Source organism: Girardinichthys multiradiatus, chromosome 22 (assembly GCF_021462225.1).
Source record: "Girardinichthys multiradiatus isolate DD_20200921_A chromosome 22, DD_fGirMul_XY1, whole genome shotgun sequence".
Lineage (NCBI taxonomy): Eukaryota > Metazoa > Chordata > Actinopteri > Cyprinodontiformes > Goodeidae > Girardinichthys > Girardinichthys multiradiatus.
In genome coordinates, this window is record NC_061814.1 from 34356625 (window position 1) to 34371587 (window position 14963).

At 39.9% G+C, this 14963-nt stretch overlaps 1 protein-coding gene across 1 annotated transcript in view; it reads right to left on the reverse strand.

The window, feature by feature from the left end:
* Positions 1–271: 271 nt before the first annotated feature.
* The window catches only part of egln1a (egl-9 family hypoxia-inducible factor 1a), a 28530-nt gene continuing 13838 nt past the window's right edge, over positions 272–14963 (reverse strand). The window contains exons 2-5 of the mRNA XM_047351125.1: positions 11738–11857; positions 3695–3831; positions 3547–3614; positions 272–3450 (exon numbers count right to left, since the gene is read on the reverse strand). Of these exons, the coding sequence (XP_047207081.1) occupies positions 3395–3450; positions 3547–3614; positions 3695–3831; positions 11738–11857 (381 nt within the window). The 3' untranslated portion in view covers positions 272–3394. The remainder of the gene's footprint in view (positions 3451–3546; positions 3615–3694; positions 3832–11737; positions 11858–14963) is intronic.

A 14963-nucleotide genomic window follows, 5' to 3' on the forward strand; every position in this document is an offset into this window, starting at 1 on the left:
CATACTTAACTGGAAAAATCTAAATTTCAAACTTTTCCGGGTTGCACAGGTGTGCTGTTGGTTATTAGTTTCTTGTTGAGAATAATAATTGTTCATAAAGATAAAAAGAGATTTTATTTCCTGCACAAAGAAAGAAGAAACTGACGTTTCTGTGCAGCCAATACATTAAAAAAGGTGACAGATTTTTAATTTACATTGACATATAAGTCAAGACTAAAAAAACAAACAAATCCAACTAGATTTCGATGAAGACAAAGACCGGAAAGCCAGATATGTTTCGCACTTATCTCAATTTTATTGAGGAGCTCTTTTCAAAGTTGACTGCACTCTACAAGCACTACATACATAATGTACCCTGATCGTTAAGACTTTAGCTAGTGACAGCTCATCTATGAGATATTAACACAAAATGTAATTGTGAGGTTGACGTTTAAAGATCGCCTTGAAATGATCTGGAAATAATCAAAGAGCCATTGATTCAACAAACTGGGAACAGATGACTAAACAAGTACAAAATGCAGAAGTTGATTTGAAAAAACGCCTGGAAAGCATTTCATGAAGCAAAGTGCTGACTGCAATATTGGTAAACTGAGATATTTTAATGATTACTGAAAGCGTAATTACAAACCCATAAATGGATTCACAGTAAAACCTTTTCAAGAGATGTGAAGCAAGAAAGGTGACCCTCTTTGTGCAATCCTTGCATTTTGATTCATTACTGGAGGCGATTTTCCACATTTTGACAGATTCCAAACATGTAACATGTAATACTGCAGGAAGGACTTTTTCTTTGGAAAAGAAATAAGCAGGAAAAACCAATCTCAAGACTACATGTGGGTCAGCTACAGTTTAACTTTCCACTGCCTTTTCTGCCGAATGTCAACACATAAATTGTGCAGACTGTAGCAAGATGCTACGGAAATCAGCACAGAGCAGAGGAAATGCAGCTGCAACCACAGCATTCCTGCTAAACCCTAAAACCAGCATTTATTGTACAGTGCAGCATACAGTGTGTGAGTGTGCGTGTGGGGTGGGGTGGGGTGGGGGGGGGGGGGGGGGGGGGTAGGCAGGCACATTAAACATGAAGCAAATTAAGCTGTTAGTTATTAACTAGGGGCTAAAATCCTAATCTATAAGGTAAAAATTCTCCTGAGATGCCAGGGATAAAGTAAAGAGATACTGGACCTTTAGAGTAATGCATCATGGCCCCTCCTCCACCTGTTGCTGATCAGCAGTATTCAGAAACAGTTGGAGTTACCAGTGCTTTCCCCAGCTCTCTGGAGCATAAAGTAATGACTTCTAAGGCATTGTGAAAATGCTTTAGAAATGTTATTAGAATATTACCAAATCTAGCAGGTCTATGTCACAAAATTACAATATTATAAGTATTACATTTGTAATAAGCAGCCACAGGGACAATTGTTGCTGTTCTGTTTTAAATTTAAGTGACTGTATCCTGTTACTATACGGCTGTGTTCAAAATAATAGCGGCCCAACATTAGTTACCATAAAATACACTGGTTTTGGTAAAACATATGTTTCTACATGGGAAATAACTTACTAGTAAGTGTAGCACAGCCACAGAAAAGTCAAAGGGCTTTGTGGAGCAGTGTGGTGTTCCATCATTGAGGACAGATGTCAAACAGAAGGCCCTTACTGAAGGACGAACGCAGCAAACGTTGTTGCTTCAAAGCCAAAACCAGAAAGACGTGGAAGAAAACTGTGAACTGCCATATGTATGGATCAAAAAATACATCCAATGATGAGCTCCAGGGGTGATCAAACGTTACAGTTGCCTGCGAGTACTGGAACCATTAGAAGAGGGGAATGAGAAGCCAAACTTGTTGACAAGAAGACCCTAAATTCCTATTGTTGAAAAACTGACAATGGCTAAAGAGAAACAGGTCAGTTTGTGGATGGATGAAAGCAAGATTGTGGCTCAGGCATCATGTTAAGGGGATGTTTCTCATACACTGCAGAACAGTATTTATAGCTTACCAGGTATTATGAATCAGTCCGAATACATAAAAACACCTGAAGTCATGTTGCCTTATACTTAAGAGCAAACCTTCGAAATGGGTGTTTCAACAAGGCAACCACCCAAACAAAACGGAAAACGAGCAGCATTTTGGTTCCGGCCTAGAAGGTTAACGTGGGGTCAGCTCAATCTCCAGACCTTAATAAGAAAGAAAACCTAGAGAGTGACATTAAATGTGTTGATTCTAAGGCAAATCCAAGATCCAGTGATCCTGAGCTGGAACACCTGTTCACAGGTGTCAGAAGTTAGTCGACTCCAAGCAACACAGATGTGAAGCAGTTCTCAGAACCAGTGGGGGTCACACAACTAAATATTAGTTCAGCAACAGGGAGGCTAAATCCTCAAGCATTTTCAGTTCTCAGAGAAATTGGTTTTGGAAAGAAAATTGCAGACGCTGCTGTTTTTCTTCATTCACTGCTATTATTTTGAAACCAATTGTATTCTTGTTTTAAATTTTTGTTATGAATACATGAAACTGAGCCATTTTCACACGACTATCACACAGAGTGAATCTGAGGCTGGTCCATGCTTAGTTCAGACCTGAAGAGATCTGGCCACAGCAGCAGCAAATTGTTTCATTTGTCCACAGGTCCAAAAGACACAAAAACAACATTGGCACAAATATAAAGGTGCTGCACACACAAAGTGTCCTGCAGAGGGCGCACAGTACTTTGTATTAAGCAGATCAAAGCAAGCCAGGCATCTTACTGCATCCCACTCAAAGATGATGTTCATCCAAGTCTCTGTTACCTTCTGCTGATTCAAACAGCTCATGTTACTGAGAGAGACTGAAAAACAAGGCTGTTAAAACATGAATCTGAGAAGCTGCAGAATTATGAACTCTGACTAAAGACCAAAACAGTTCTGACAGAGAACGGTTGTTTTAAATTAACATCATTGCTGAATTTACTGGAAACTTGCATGCATGAAGTGGCTCATTCTAGGAACCTCTTGGATGCGAGAAAAGTAACATGAAAAATACTGTACCTTCAAGGAATCAAACTGTAAAACAAATTATGAGGATCTAAAGCTTTTCTTTCCTTTAGTCAGCGCAGCCGTACTGCAGATGCATTCTCTATTAATAAGAGCAGAAAAAAAAGCATACAATCCCTTTTTTTTTTAGTACAGTACATTGTTATGACATTCATTGTCCTCTGGGTTGCCCAGAACAACCATAAATCAACAGCAAGTAGTGTATATTACTCTTCTCTTATTTTGACTTCGTAAATGAAGATCTTTAACCCACTGAAGCAAAGCTCAGCTGTGTTCCTATGTAAAACACACACATGCTCTCTATAGGCCACTGTCTTAGGATAGAGCACTTAATGGATGTTTGCATGGGATGCGGTCATCCTACTAGCTGGAGTCAGATGATTTGTTGAGTTCAACTTTTACTCCCTTTTCTCCTGCACCTGCACAGGGAGAGGAAACACTAGGGGTCAGCCTTGGGAAACAAAGGCTCTGAAGCAAAGGGAACAAAATATTGTAAGCTGTCTGTTGAATCCTACCTGTTAAGTACTTTTCTTTAGCTCTGGCTCGCTCATCTGCATCAAAATACCACACTGTGATGGCATACCTGCAGAGACAGAAGGAAAAGAGGTGACTCACAGCAAAACAAACCGCTTCGACTGAGCACGTGCAGACTTTGATGCCAACCTTGTGGAGAAAGCGGGCTGAACCTCATGAGGGTTCCGTCTGTCTGACCAGAAGAGCAGCAGACGGTCAAATTTTGGCTCTATATCAGCAAACTGGGCCTTTCCTTCGGGGAAGATTCGAAGCAGGCCACCGTGTTCCTGAGAGAGCAGAGAAGCTTCCTCATTAGACACAGATCAGGACAGAGCGACAACCAGAGGATCTTAGACCACATACAGATATAAACACGCAAAGGAGAGGCTGAAATTACAAGTACATCTGAATCAATTACAACATCATCTAAAAGTTCTTTCATAGCAATAATTCAACTCTATTGATTAATGACGCACAAGTGATACATTTCAAGCATTTATAGCTGTTTATTTGCCCGATTACAGCTACTAAAAACAAAATTCTGTAGGTCAGATAATTAGAATATCAAATGAAACTAATAATAAAAGATTACAAATACAGAACTGTCAGCGTATAGAAAGGTATACCTATGTACTATACATTATATGCACTCAATAATCCTATAGCAAGAATTACTGCATTAATGCAGCGCTGCATGAAGTTGATCAACCTGCAGTTCTGCTGAAGTGTTAAAGAAGCCTCATCTTTACCTACTACTAAAACCTTCCTTCTAATAAAACAGAATGATTTTCCGTTTTCAGCAATAAATAAGGTTTACAATTAAAGTAAAATAAAAAGCTTTCAAATATGCATCGAAACAAATCTTCTGCTTCTAGAAAAATAAAAACACTAAACGTCCCATTTCTCCAGTTTTTGTTATGTAAAATACTCTCAACAAATACAATCAGACACCTGCAAGTAATACAGGGATTTATTACCATAAATCTGGTAACAAAACTGCAATTAAAAGATAATGAGTCACAAATGATCTGTGTCTAGATATGGCCTCATTTGGGTCAGGATCTGGACTGCAGTCTGCCATTTGGAGAGCTCTACTTCATGGGGGTTAGTTCAGTGAAGCACAGTGATACCATGATCATTAAAGCAGGTACTGGTAACTTTTGGCAGTTTGGGTAGATACCAAGGCCTACTGCAAAATGAAATTATGATCATCATCAAGCTCATCAGTGCAGGGAAGAATGAGGTGCTCTAGATTTTCCCAGTAGATGGCTGCGCTGACTTTGGACCAAAACCAGTAGATAACACAGTTCCCTTAATCCTAACTGACTATGGAAACTTCAATTGGACCAAAAGCTATTTGGATAACGTGCCTTTTAGGCAACATTTTTTCCTTCCACTCAACTTTCAATTAAAATGTATGGATACAGCACTCTTGATGCAATTACTCTAGTCGCAGTTCATGCCTTGTGAATGTCCTCCAAACCTTTGAATGGGCTTTGCATTACAAGACTGCAGTTATCTCTGTGAATAGTTCACTTTTTCTACCAGGGTTTTTCCTTCCACTCAACTTCCAATTAATATGCTTGCATAAAGCACTGTGAACAGGCAGCTTCTTAAGCAAAAACCTTTTGTGGTTTACCCTCCTTTTGGAGGGTGTCCTTGACTGTCTCCTGGACATCTGTCAACAGTATTCCCCATGAGTGTGTAGGTCATAGTGTGACCACAATACTTCCGCATGACAAATTCATTTATTTTTTAATCGGCCTTATGCAAAGTTTTGATTTTCAGAGAAACAGAATTTTGGGTTTTCATTGAAAGTAAAGAAAAAGTTTAAATTTCTCAGTCTCTTGGTTTACCGATTTAATTAAATATGAGATTTTTACTTTTTGAAGTGAATTACTGAAATTGACTCCAACAAGAATGTTATTTATGGAAATCCACCTATTAAAAGGTTATAAAACGACACTCAACCATCATGTGGCCATTTTAAATTAGATCAAAGTGGAGCGAGAATGTTTAAGGCAGAACGCTGTCCAATCCTAGAAGGCTAGGAGAAAAGCTCAGGATAGGAAGCAGCAGCAGTGGACGGCTTTCCTGTGGAGGGATAGGAAGAATAACCCACAGGAAAACTGCTCTGGCTGGATAAAGGACCTGGAGAGTGAAAAAGCAGATTGCTGCAAACTTGTTGCCTCAATTTTCAGTTTGCTGATATGATAGGACCCTCTCTTCACACGCAAACCCTCAGTGCTAAAAAGGTTCACGCCCTTTGGTGGGCATGTAATGTTATTTCCATTTGAAGCATGTTAAATAGGGGGAATACCGGTGGTGTGACTTCAGTTAATTAATCAACACACTTGATTCTCAATAGGGTCAAAGAAGACAGGTGGGCTAAGAACCAAAGGTTTTAACGGCTGTTTGACCTGCACATAATGTGCGGTCTAATGAGTGGCTAAAAGGGCATGCAGGATTATAATTAACAAAAGGCCACGACTTCATGGCCTACACCGTACTAAACTAATGTGTAAAGATGTGCAAAAGTGTGACAGAAAGCAAGCAAAGGTCTTTGACAGCTTTCTAAAAAATATATTTTTTGTTCCTCTACAAAAATGCCCAATTTAATACTTTAGATCAGATAAAAACCAAGATGGTGGGTGATCGTAACACTGAAGGGTTTACTTTTCTTTTCAGTCTATCAGACAAGTAAAAACTGCCAAAGCCTGACACCCTCATGACATTAGTGAGAACCGTTCACAAGAGGAAGTCACGTGCTGTCGTTGAAGAAACCTGTAGAGCTGTTTATCTTTTGCATCAAGGTTTACAGTAAATCAGGGCCATTTTTATGAAAAATAGGGCCTTACTGCTTAACTGACGGTTAATCATGTGCGCTTAAACGTGCAGTGCCATGCTCAAGTTTTCATACAACCACAAAACTCCAACTTGTCCCACTGGGATTTTATTGGATAGTCTAACACAAAGTGGCACATAGTAGGTAAATTATACAGTTTAACATCTTATACAAATAAATATCTGAAACTGCAGACTGCATTTAGTTGACTTGACTCTGACACCCCTAAATAACATCCAGTGCAACCGACTGCCTTCAGACGATCTCCTAATTAAATCCATCACCCAACTATAATCCACCATCCAAGAAGAGAAGAATATGGCACAACCACAAACCTAAGACAGGACCACCCAGATAGGCTCAGCAGGTAGGACATTTATCAGAGAAGCAGCAAAGAGGCCCCCTGTGACTCTGGAGGAGCTGCAGAAATCCGAAGCTCAGATAGAAAAATGTGTGGACACGACAGCTGTTAATGATGCACTCTGCAAATCTGGCATTTGAGGAAGAATGAGAAGAAGAAATCCATTGTTGACAAAAAGTTATAAGTCATGTTTGCAGTTTACCATCATCCATATATGGGACACAGCACCAACATGTGGAATACTACTTAAATAATACAGCTTGTCACAAAGCTAACACTACACATCACCCTGAACACACCATCCCCACTATGAAACACGATGGTGGCAGCATCATGATGTGGGAAACTTGGTCAGACTTGATTGGAAAAAGGACAGAGCTAAATACAGGACAATCCTGGAAGAAAACCCGTTATAGGCTGAAAAAGACAAAAGACTGGGGTCTGCCTTCCACCAGGAAAATTACCCTAAGGACGCAAGGGTGCGCGCCAACAGTGACGCAATTGCGCCGTCCCCGCCCTGTCCGAGGGCCCTGCAACGTGCACCTCCGAATTTTTGTAACCCGGATTCACAATGAACGAAGATTAAGGTTCAAACATTTCACGCACAAATAAATCACTTCTTCATAAAGCAGCAGGACTGCTACCTCCGCCAAATGCAAGGAGGAACAGGAGGAGCACTGCCAGAGCCCTGCAAAATGACCTCCAGCAGGCCACAAATGTACATGTGTCTGCACAAAAGGTTAGAAACCGACTCCATGAGGATGGTATGAGGGCCCGACGTCCACAAATGGGGGTTGTGCTCACAGTCCAACACCGTGCAGGACGCTTGGCATTTGCCAGAAAACAACAGGATTGGCAAATTTGCCACTGGTGCCCTGTGCTCTTCACAGATGAAAGCAGGTTCACACTGAGCACATGTGACAGATGTGACAGAGTCTGGAGACACCGTGGAGAGCGATCTGCTGCCTGCAACATCCTTCAGCATGACTGGTTTGGCAGTGGGTCAGTAATGGTGTGGGGTGGCATGTCTTTGGAGGGCCGCACCAGCATATGGTCTCTTGTGAGACCATATGCTGGTGCGGTTGGCCCTGGGTTCCTCCTAATGCAGGACAATGCTAGACCTCATGTGGCTGGAGTGTGTCAGCAGTTCCTTCAAGATGAAGGCATTGAAGCTATGGACTGACCGTTCCCCAGACCTGAATCCGATTGAGACATCTGGGACATCATGTCTCGCTCCATCCACCAACGTCACGTTGCACCACAGACTGTCCAGGAGTTGGCGGATGCTTTAGTCCAGGCACGTGGAGACCACACACAATACTGAGCCTCATTTTGACTTGTTTTAAGGACATTACATCAAAGTTGGATCAGCCTCTAGTGTGTTTTTCCACTTTAATTTTGTGTGTGACTCCAAATTCAGGCCTCCACTGGTTAATAAATTTGATTTCCATTGATGATTTTTGTGTGATTTTGTTGTCAGCATTTTCAACTTTGTACAGAACAAAGTATTCAATGAAAATATTTCATTCATTCAGATCCAGGATGTGCTATTTGAGTATTCCCTTTTTTTTGAGCAGTGTATAAACGCCTACAGCGCTTGTTCAAGCTCACGCACCGCAGCGGAGTCCTGCGTGACACCCCGAAGCGTTACTATAACTGAGCCTTCAGAATGGTTTAAATCAAAGTATATTCATCTGTTAGAATGTCCGAGTCAAAGTCCATAACTAAGTCCAATTGAGAATCTTGACCAAGTCTGTGATTAGACAGGGAGAGAAAGGATAAAAACAAGCACTAATAAGTGGAACTTGCAGGCATCTATTAGCTATTTCTACAGCACCTAATAGGACCTCAAGACAGGCCACACCATTTGTTTGCTGTTCAAAGGTGCATAGGTCAAAAAGAAAGCCAATGTATTCACAGGGAAAAACTATGTGAAATCCACAACCTCAAAGTCAAAACAAAGAGATAGAGTTGGGTAAAAACAAGCCAGCATGGACAAAAACATGCAGAACATAAAAGAAGCTCGCTGACATCTAATGGCAAATTCCCTCCCTGATCAAGGGAATACGATATTGAAAGGTGACAAATATATGAGCAGCATTACACCAGAAACTATCATCCAAAGTCAAAATACAGTTTTCATGCACTGGTTGTGAGGAGAGGTTTGTAAATAGATTAGGAGACCGTGATTTGTGTGTGAATTCATGCAATGTGATACCTACAGTCACAGCTCATTTAACAAAGCCATATGTGTAAACTATCACACCCAGGACTATTTGATACTTTATTTTAAAACTACTTAACCTGCCATGTTAAAACCAATCTGGACTATGGTCAACCTTTACTGGGTGGAGACCTTTACTTCTTTAAATATGCAAAATTATCTTGTGTCTTAAATTAATTTATGGCTAAAACATTTAACAATGAGAAATGTTTTGTGGCTGCAACATTTTTCCTTCTTTTGACATGTTGCTATGGTAAAACAAAAGATTTCAAAGGCTTTGAAGCCAAATGCATAAAATCTATGAGAAGAGTAAACACTTAGAGGATCATAACTTCAGTGGTTTCTTCTAAAATGCTGGATATCATCATCTGGACTAAAATCTGACTAATGGTGACCCATTTTTGTGCTACTGGTGTTTGGAGTAGATCCCAATTTTTGCTTCAATTACCCCAAAAATCAGTATTCAGCATTACTTTTAATCTGTAATTAGATTATGTTTAATCCAATTACTCAGAAAATCAACAAAACTATGCCGATTGTTTGAAGGAAGTCCTCTTGCGGATGTTTTGATATCACTTTTTATTCATGATTCAAGGTGTTCTTGGACAGAACTGAGTTAACCAACTCTCTTGGATAAGACGCAGTTCCACTCACTGATTGTATGTAGTGTCTGCTGTGTTTTTGTTATTGGCAGTATCCATAGCAACATTTGTCAATCTAGCAGACTGGCAGATAAGCTCTCTCTATACAGACAACAAGACTGCAGGTTTATGGGATCCTTTTTCCTGATACTGTGCTGGGTGTTAATGGAGGCGGCGATCCATCAGCCAAGGACAACAGTCGGTTACCATGGAGCATGAATGCAGGCCAGAGGAGAGACATTGCTGACCAAGAGGTTGCAGTGATTTGTAGTCAAGTTTTCCTGCTGCTTGGACATCAACAGATTTGCTGCTCCCTTTCCAAGTACTGTCTGAGTTCCTAAATCTGAAGAAAGATACTGCTACATCAATATCCTCCGGACAAGAGAAACTATTTTGTTTCATGGTATGTTGCAATATCTATGAAAAAATAAATTATTTGTTACTTGTCATTAGGATGCTTCGCTGTTGGCATGACACAGAACTTATAGTAGCGCTCACTTTTTCTTCTCGGGACCAATGCTTTTCCATGAGAAAAATGTAATTCTATGATTGATTCATAAGAGACAATTACTTTGAACCAGTCACCTGCTGTCCATTCTTGCACTTCCTCCAAATAATTTATTGTTTTAAGCCCCTTGTCTAAAAATCTTTGCCTCTGTGGGTGCAGATACACTCACAATCAGCTGCTGCCAGTGTTAAATAAGCTTTGCACTGGTGGCAACACACTACTGTTTACGTTCCTCAGGAGGGAATGGTCCTGTTAATTGGTCATTTGGACAATTGGGACATCCTGAAGGCCTCCTTCACCATGTTTAGGTCATTAGCTTCAAGTTGCCTACTGATCTGTGAATTGGTATATGAATGTGTGCGCTTTGTGAGTGTGATTAAGTGAATATGGCTTTAGGGTAAATTGCTTTGACTGGTGAGTATGACCAGAAAAGCTCTAAATGAATTCAGCCCATATACGTTCTTTGGTGATAACCATTGATAATTCAGTCTGACAATAAGCCTTACGGAGGGATTACAGACGGAAGGTGCCTACGTGGAAACAAGGTTAGCTGCTAATTTTGTGCTGGAGCAAAACTACAGTCGACATGTTTTTTTTTTTAATGAAGTAAAGATTTTAAGATGATTCAACTTTTTAATAATGAATTAATACACTCTGCGTCTATAATCTTAAAATCTTTCGGTACAGCTGTTGCATCACTGTGATTAAATCTGGATGCACGCAGAGATATATATATTTTTTTTTACAAATATTCTTGTAGATATACAAATCATGGTCCAAATGTTCAAAGCTCAAAATGATTCCTCCTGGTTTAGTTCCTTTGTTTGACAGTAAATGCCATTTCTTGCAGAAAAATAATAGTTTAGGTTGCTTCAGGGAGGTGTATGTGTCTCTTGGTCTCGAAGGGGTGAGGTGGATCAGCTGAATCTTTGCATTTCAAAAGGAATTATAGAAGGTTGGTGTGGTCTTTCTGCATGCATTAAAGTGTAACCAAACCAACGGACTCTAGAAGGTTGTGGATTTTTTTTTTAGTAAAGCAGGACAGAGAGTGATTAGCAGATAAAAAGTCAACAACAGAGAAATCTTAAAACTTAAAAATCATATGATATTAAATGCTTTTTATAATTAATCACACATATTTTCCCCAATCTACACCAAATTTTCCAGAAACAACATTAATTTCCCATGAGCATGTTTAATTGAACAATCAGCCCTGTTCCCTGCTTTTATTTAGAAGTATGAAATCAAGTACACACATAAAACCCATCAGGACCTACAAGGAAAGAAAAAACAAAAAACTAATGCTTGGACCTATAGTGCAAACCATACAGATAATCCACCATCTTGGATTAAAAGCTGCTAAAAGAATATTTATCAGATTTGTTTAAAAGAGCTATGATCTTTAGGGTGGGTACTTTGCCCCTTGCCTGTAAAAAAAGATTTACATAGATTTTTATTGGTGAATTTATTCACATAATGTAATATTTAAGATTTAGATTTTATTCTCCAAGTTTGCTGAAACCAAACTTTTTGAACGTGCTAACAAATCCCCTGAAGCATGTTATAAGGAGTTATGATTTAAAGAAACATTTTTCTCAGACATCAATCTCATACCTTGGCATTCCAATCTCTATTAAGATAATATATGCACGTGACACAACGTCCATCGCCGTTGGGGTTATCCACATGGCGCACATAACCTGTTCCGTTCCCAGGGTAACAGGCCACCATTGCCTGAAGAGAGAGAGGTGGAAAAATGTGATTAGTACAAACAGGCACACAGAGAAACAAGCACAGTTCTGCTGTCACGAACCATCAAAATTAAAAGGACACAAAGGTACAATGTCAAGGCAAAAAAGCAGCCAAGAGAGAGTGAAGCTCAAGTCAACCTGTTCAAACTGTGAAAGCACAAAATTAACTATTTTTTGCCTCCCCTGAACTGAGATGAAGACAAGAACAGGCATACAGGCTGCCCCATAGTAACCCTTTTGAAACATATGATAAAATAAACCAGGGGTATTATGCTGCATGATAACTTCCCTTTGCCCTTTCCTGCTGTAATTAGACTTCCATGATCTGCTTGGGAGTTGGCCGTGAAACCCATGAGCTCTTGTATACTTCTTGGAGTAAACAGCAAACTGAACGCTGGCACTTGTGCTACACAAAAATACCGCTCAGGAAAAGGAAAAACACAAGTGGTAACACAAACAGAGCCCAGCACTAACATGGAAAAAATACATTTCTTTATGCATTTTAAAACTGTGAAATATAACTATGCAACGTTATGATATTTAAATGGTTGAAACAGCACAGAAAGTTGCAAAATGAATGAAACTCCAGACCAATTTTGAATAAAGTCTCGGCATCAGAAGAAGTGTGTGAACACTTTACAGCAGAACCTTTTATCACTTCAGTAAATACTAGGCTTTCCAACTACCACCATCAAGACAGACATTTTAAAACAGTAATGTTACAGGACCTAAACATTTCAATTTTTTCTGTTTTGTAAAAAATAAATAAGTGGTACTAATTGGGCAAAATTACCCAAATAGGAAAGTCTGAGGTTTCTCACCAGCTCAACCTCACACTCCAAAATGGCTACTGTGATATGAAACTTAAGTGCAGCTACAGTAACAATACCGTTTATTTGCACTTCTGATCGTTTGGACCTCATTAAATCTCTTAAAACAGACAGAACTATACAACCTCTTTAGAGAACAAGTGCTAGATTGTTTATGCAAAATGCAGAGAAATGCTGTTAGTTTGTAAAGTGGTTAGTCTATTCACTTAGTATATCAATTAGCAAATCTGTTTTTCAAAGTTGGAAATGGAGAACGTTAAGCTGTGCTTGATATCATTGCTAGGTCCAAGTTTCTAATTTAGAGGAAAGGGGAACGCAGCAGCAGAGTAGCCACCAGCACCTGTTCCTTCTCTGACTGTGATGCAGCGACTATATTAGTCAACCTGTACTTACATTGGAAATAAAAAGTACCACCAGTCATACTTGAGCAGTGGTTTTATACAGATAAACTCAAAATTATTCATAATTTTGGCAGATTTAGGCTTAAAGTAATCACTTAATTTTTACCAACATGTCTCTTGGGATTGGAAGTAATATCAAAGTTTTGCAGTGGCCTTCCCAAAGTCCCGATTTGAATCTGATAGAGAATCTGTGGAGAGAAGATTAGGGTGATGGTAAGGAGAGCTTCCAAACTCAAACATTTGGAGCTCATCACCAAAAAACCTGCAAAAACCTGCTCAGCAATTAAAATAATGGGATGATGCTTTAATATCAAAGGAGATTTCTCAAATAATTATTTAGAAGTAGAAAAGTCATACTTTTAATAAAATCTAACAAAAACTGATTTTTTCCTGAGAGATGTCGGTCTTATTTGGGGGTAGAAGATGCTTTGCTGCTCTGAGCTCCGTCCAGCTGGGGAACTCTGGTCCTGCCGGAACCTTTTCTGGAATCTCATTAAAAGAAATTTAAACCAAAGGACCAAACATGATTTTGAGACTATTTCGGTTTAAACTGCTGTATACCAATTCCAGTAATGAGTCCACGACTAAATACAGCACCAGTGTCTGAGCTGAAAGTGGACCTGAGGTGAATGGTAAACGAGCACCAACAGAAGCAGAGCAGCCCTCATACGCTGCAGCACCAACCGTGATACGGCAGGCAGAAGGCAAGTTGGCCCACATTCTTTCAGGAACTTGCATCAACATAAATCATAGCAACATTATTGTAAACACTCACAGCAAGAGTAAATCTCTTCACCATTTCTTCTTTAATATGGACATTATCACTATATGAGAATTTGAAAGAAAAAGCAAATTGTTTGCAGAAAATGGAAAGGACAGGATAGATTTAAAAAAAAAAAAAACCTCCAGTGAGAACAAGCAAAGTCATTGTCATCACACACATGCGCCACGATCTCATTGTCCTGCGCATCTGATCGGAGCTGCTTGCATCAGTCGGCATTGTGCTCACATCTTCGGAGATGCAGGTTACCACTGGAATGCACGATATCAGGGCCTTCAAAGTGGGAAAACAACAGAGCTCCAACATGGGGGGGTGTTAATGTTGGCTGCTCCACCATTAAAAAAAAGGAGAGGAGGGGTGCTTTCTGAAAGTACTTATGAGCAATGCGCCCACACATAGCCAACACAAGGACTTCCTGTGTGTAAGACCCAATACAGTATGCTTTATTGTTTTCGTGTGTAAAAGAGAAGGGCAGAGAAATGGGGAGTGGGTACAGACAGTGAAAGCAGAGGGGTGGAGCTGTAGCTCACAGGGAGGAATGAACTGCTGTAAACTTTGACTCCTGGACTCCCTCCAGAGGGAGCAGTATTTTAATGGTTGTGCTACGTGCAGAGCGTGAGGAAGGCTGGCTTATCCTCTGCTATGTCACCCCTCCCACTCTTAACTGCTGGGCTCACGCTGAAAGGCTAGGGATGGGTCAAATGTGGATTCAGATGTGTGTGTGGAGTGTGCGGGCTGACTTAAGGTGAAAGAGCTGAGGCGGACGCAACAGTTTCGCCTTTCACTTCCCTTCACGGGAAAGCTTCATGTATTCTGTAAAGCTCCAGCGACAAGGGAAGTCATCTGTTGGTAGGAGTACCAAGTGGGGTTTTATCAGAATCTAAAAATGATTTAACAAAAACACGCTGGGATTTCATGAGTCATGAGATTTTTGATCCACTTGCACATCTTAAAACTAATAAAACAAATAGAAATTAATACAAAGGAGCGTGTTCATGATTTATTCACAGAAAATAAATTACATACAGCTATTGTGTAGATATGCCAACCTTGTATGAAGTGCAGTTTAATTCCAGA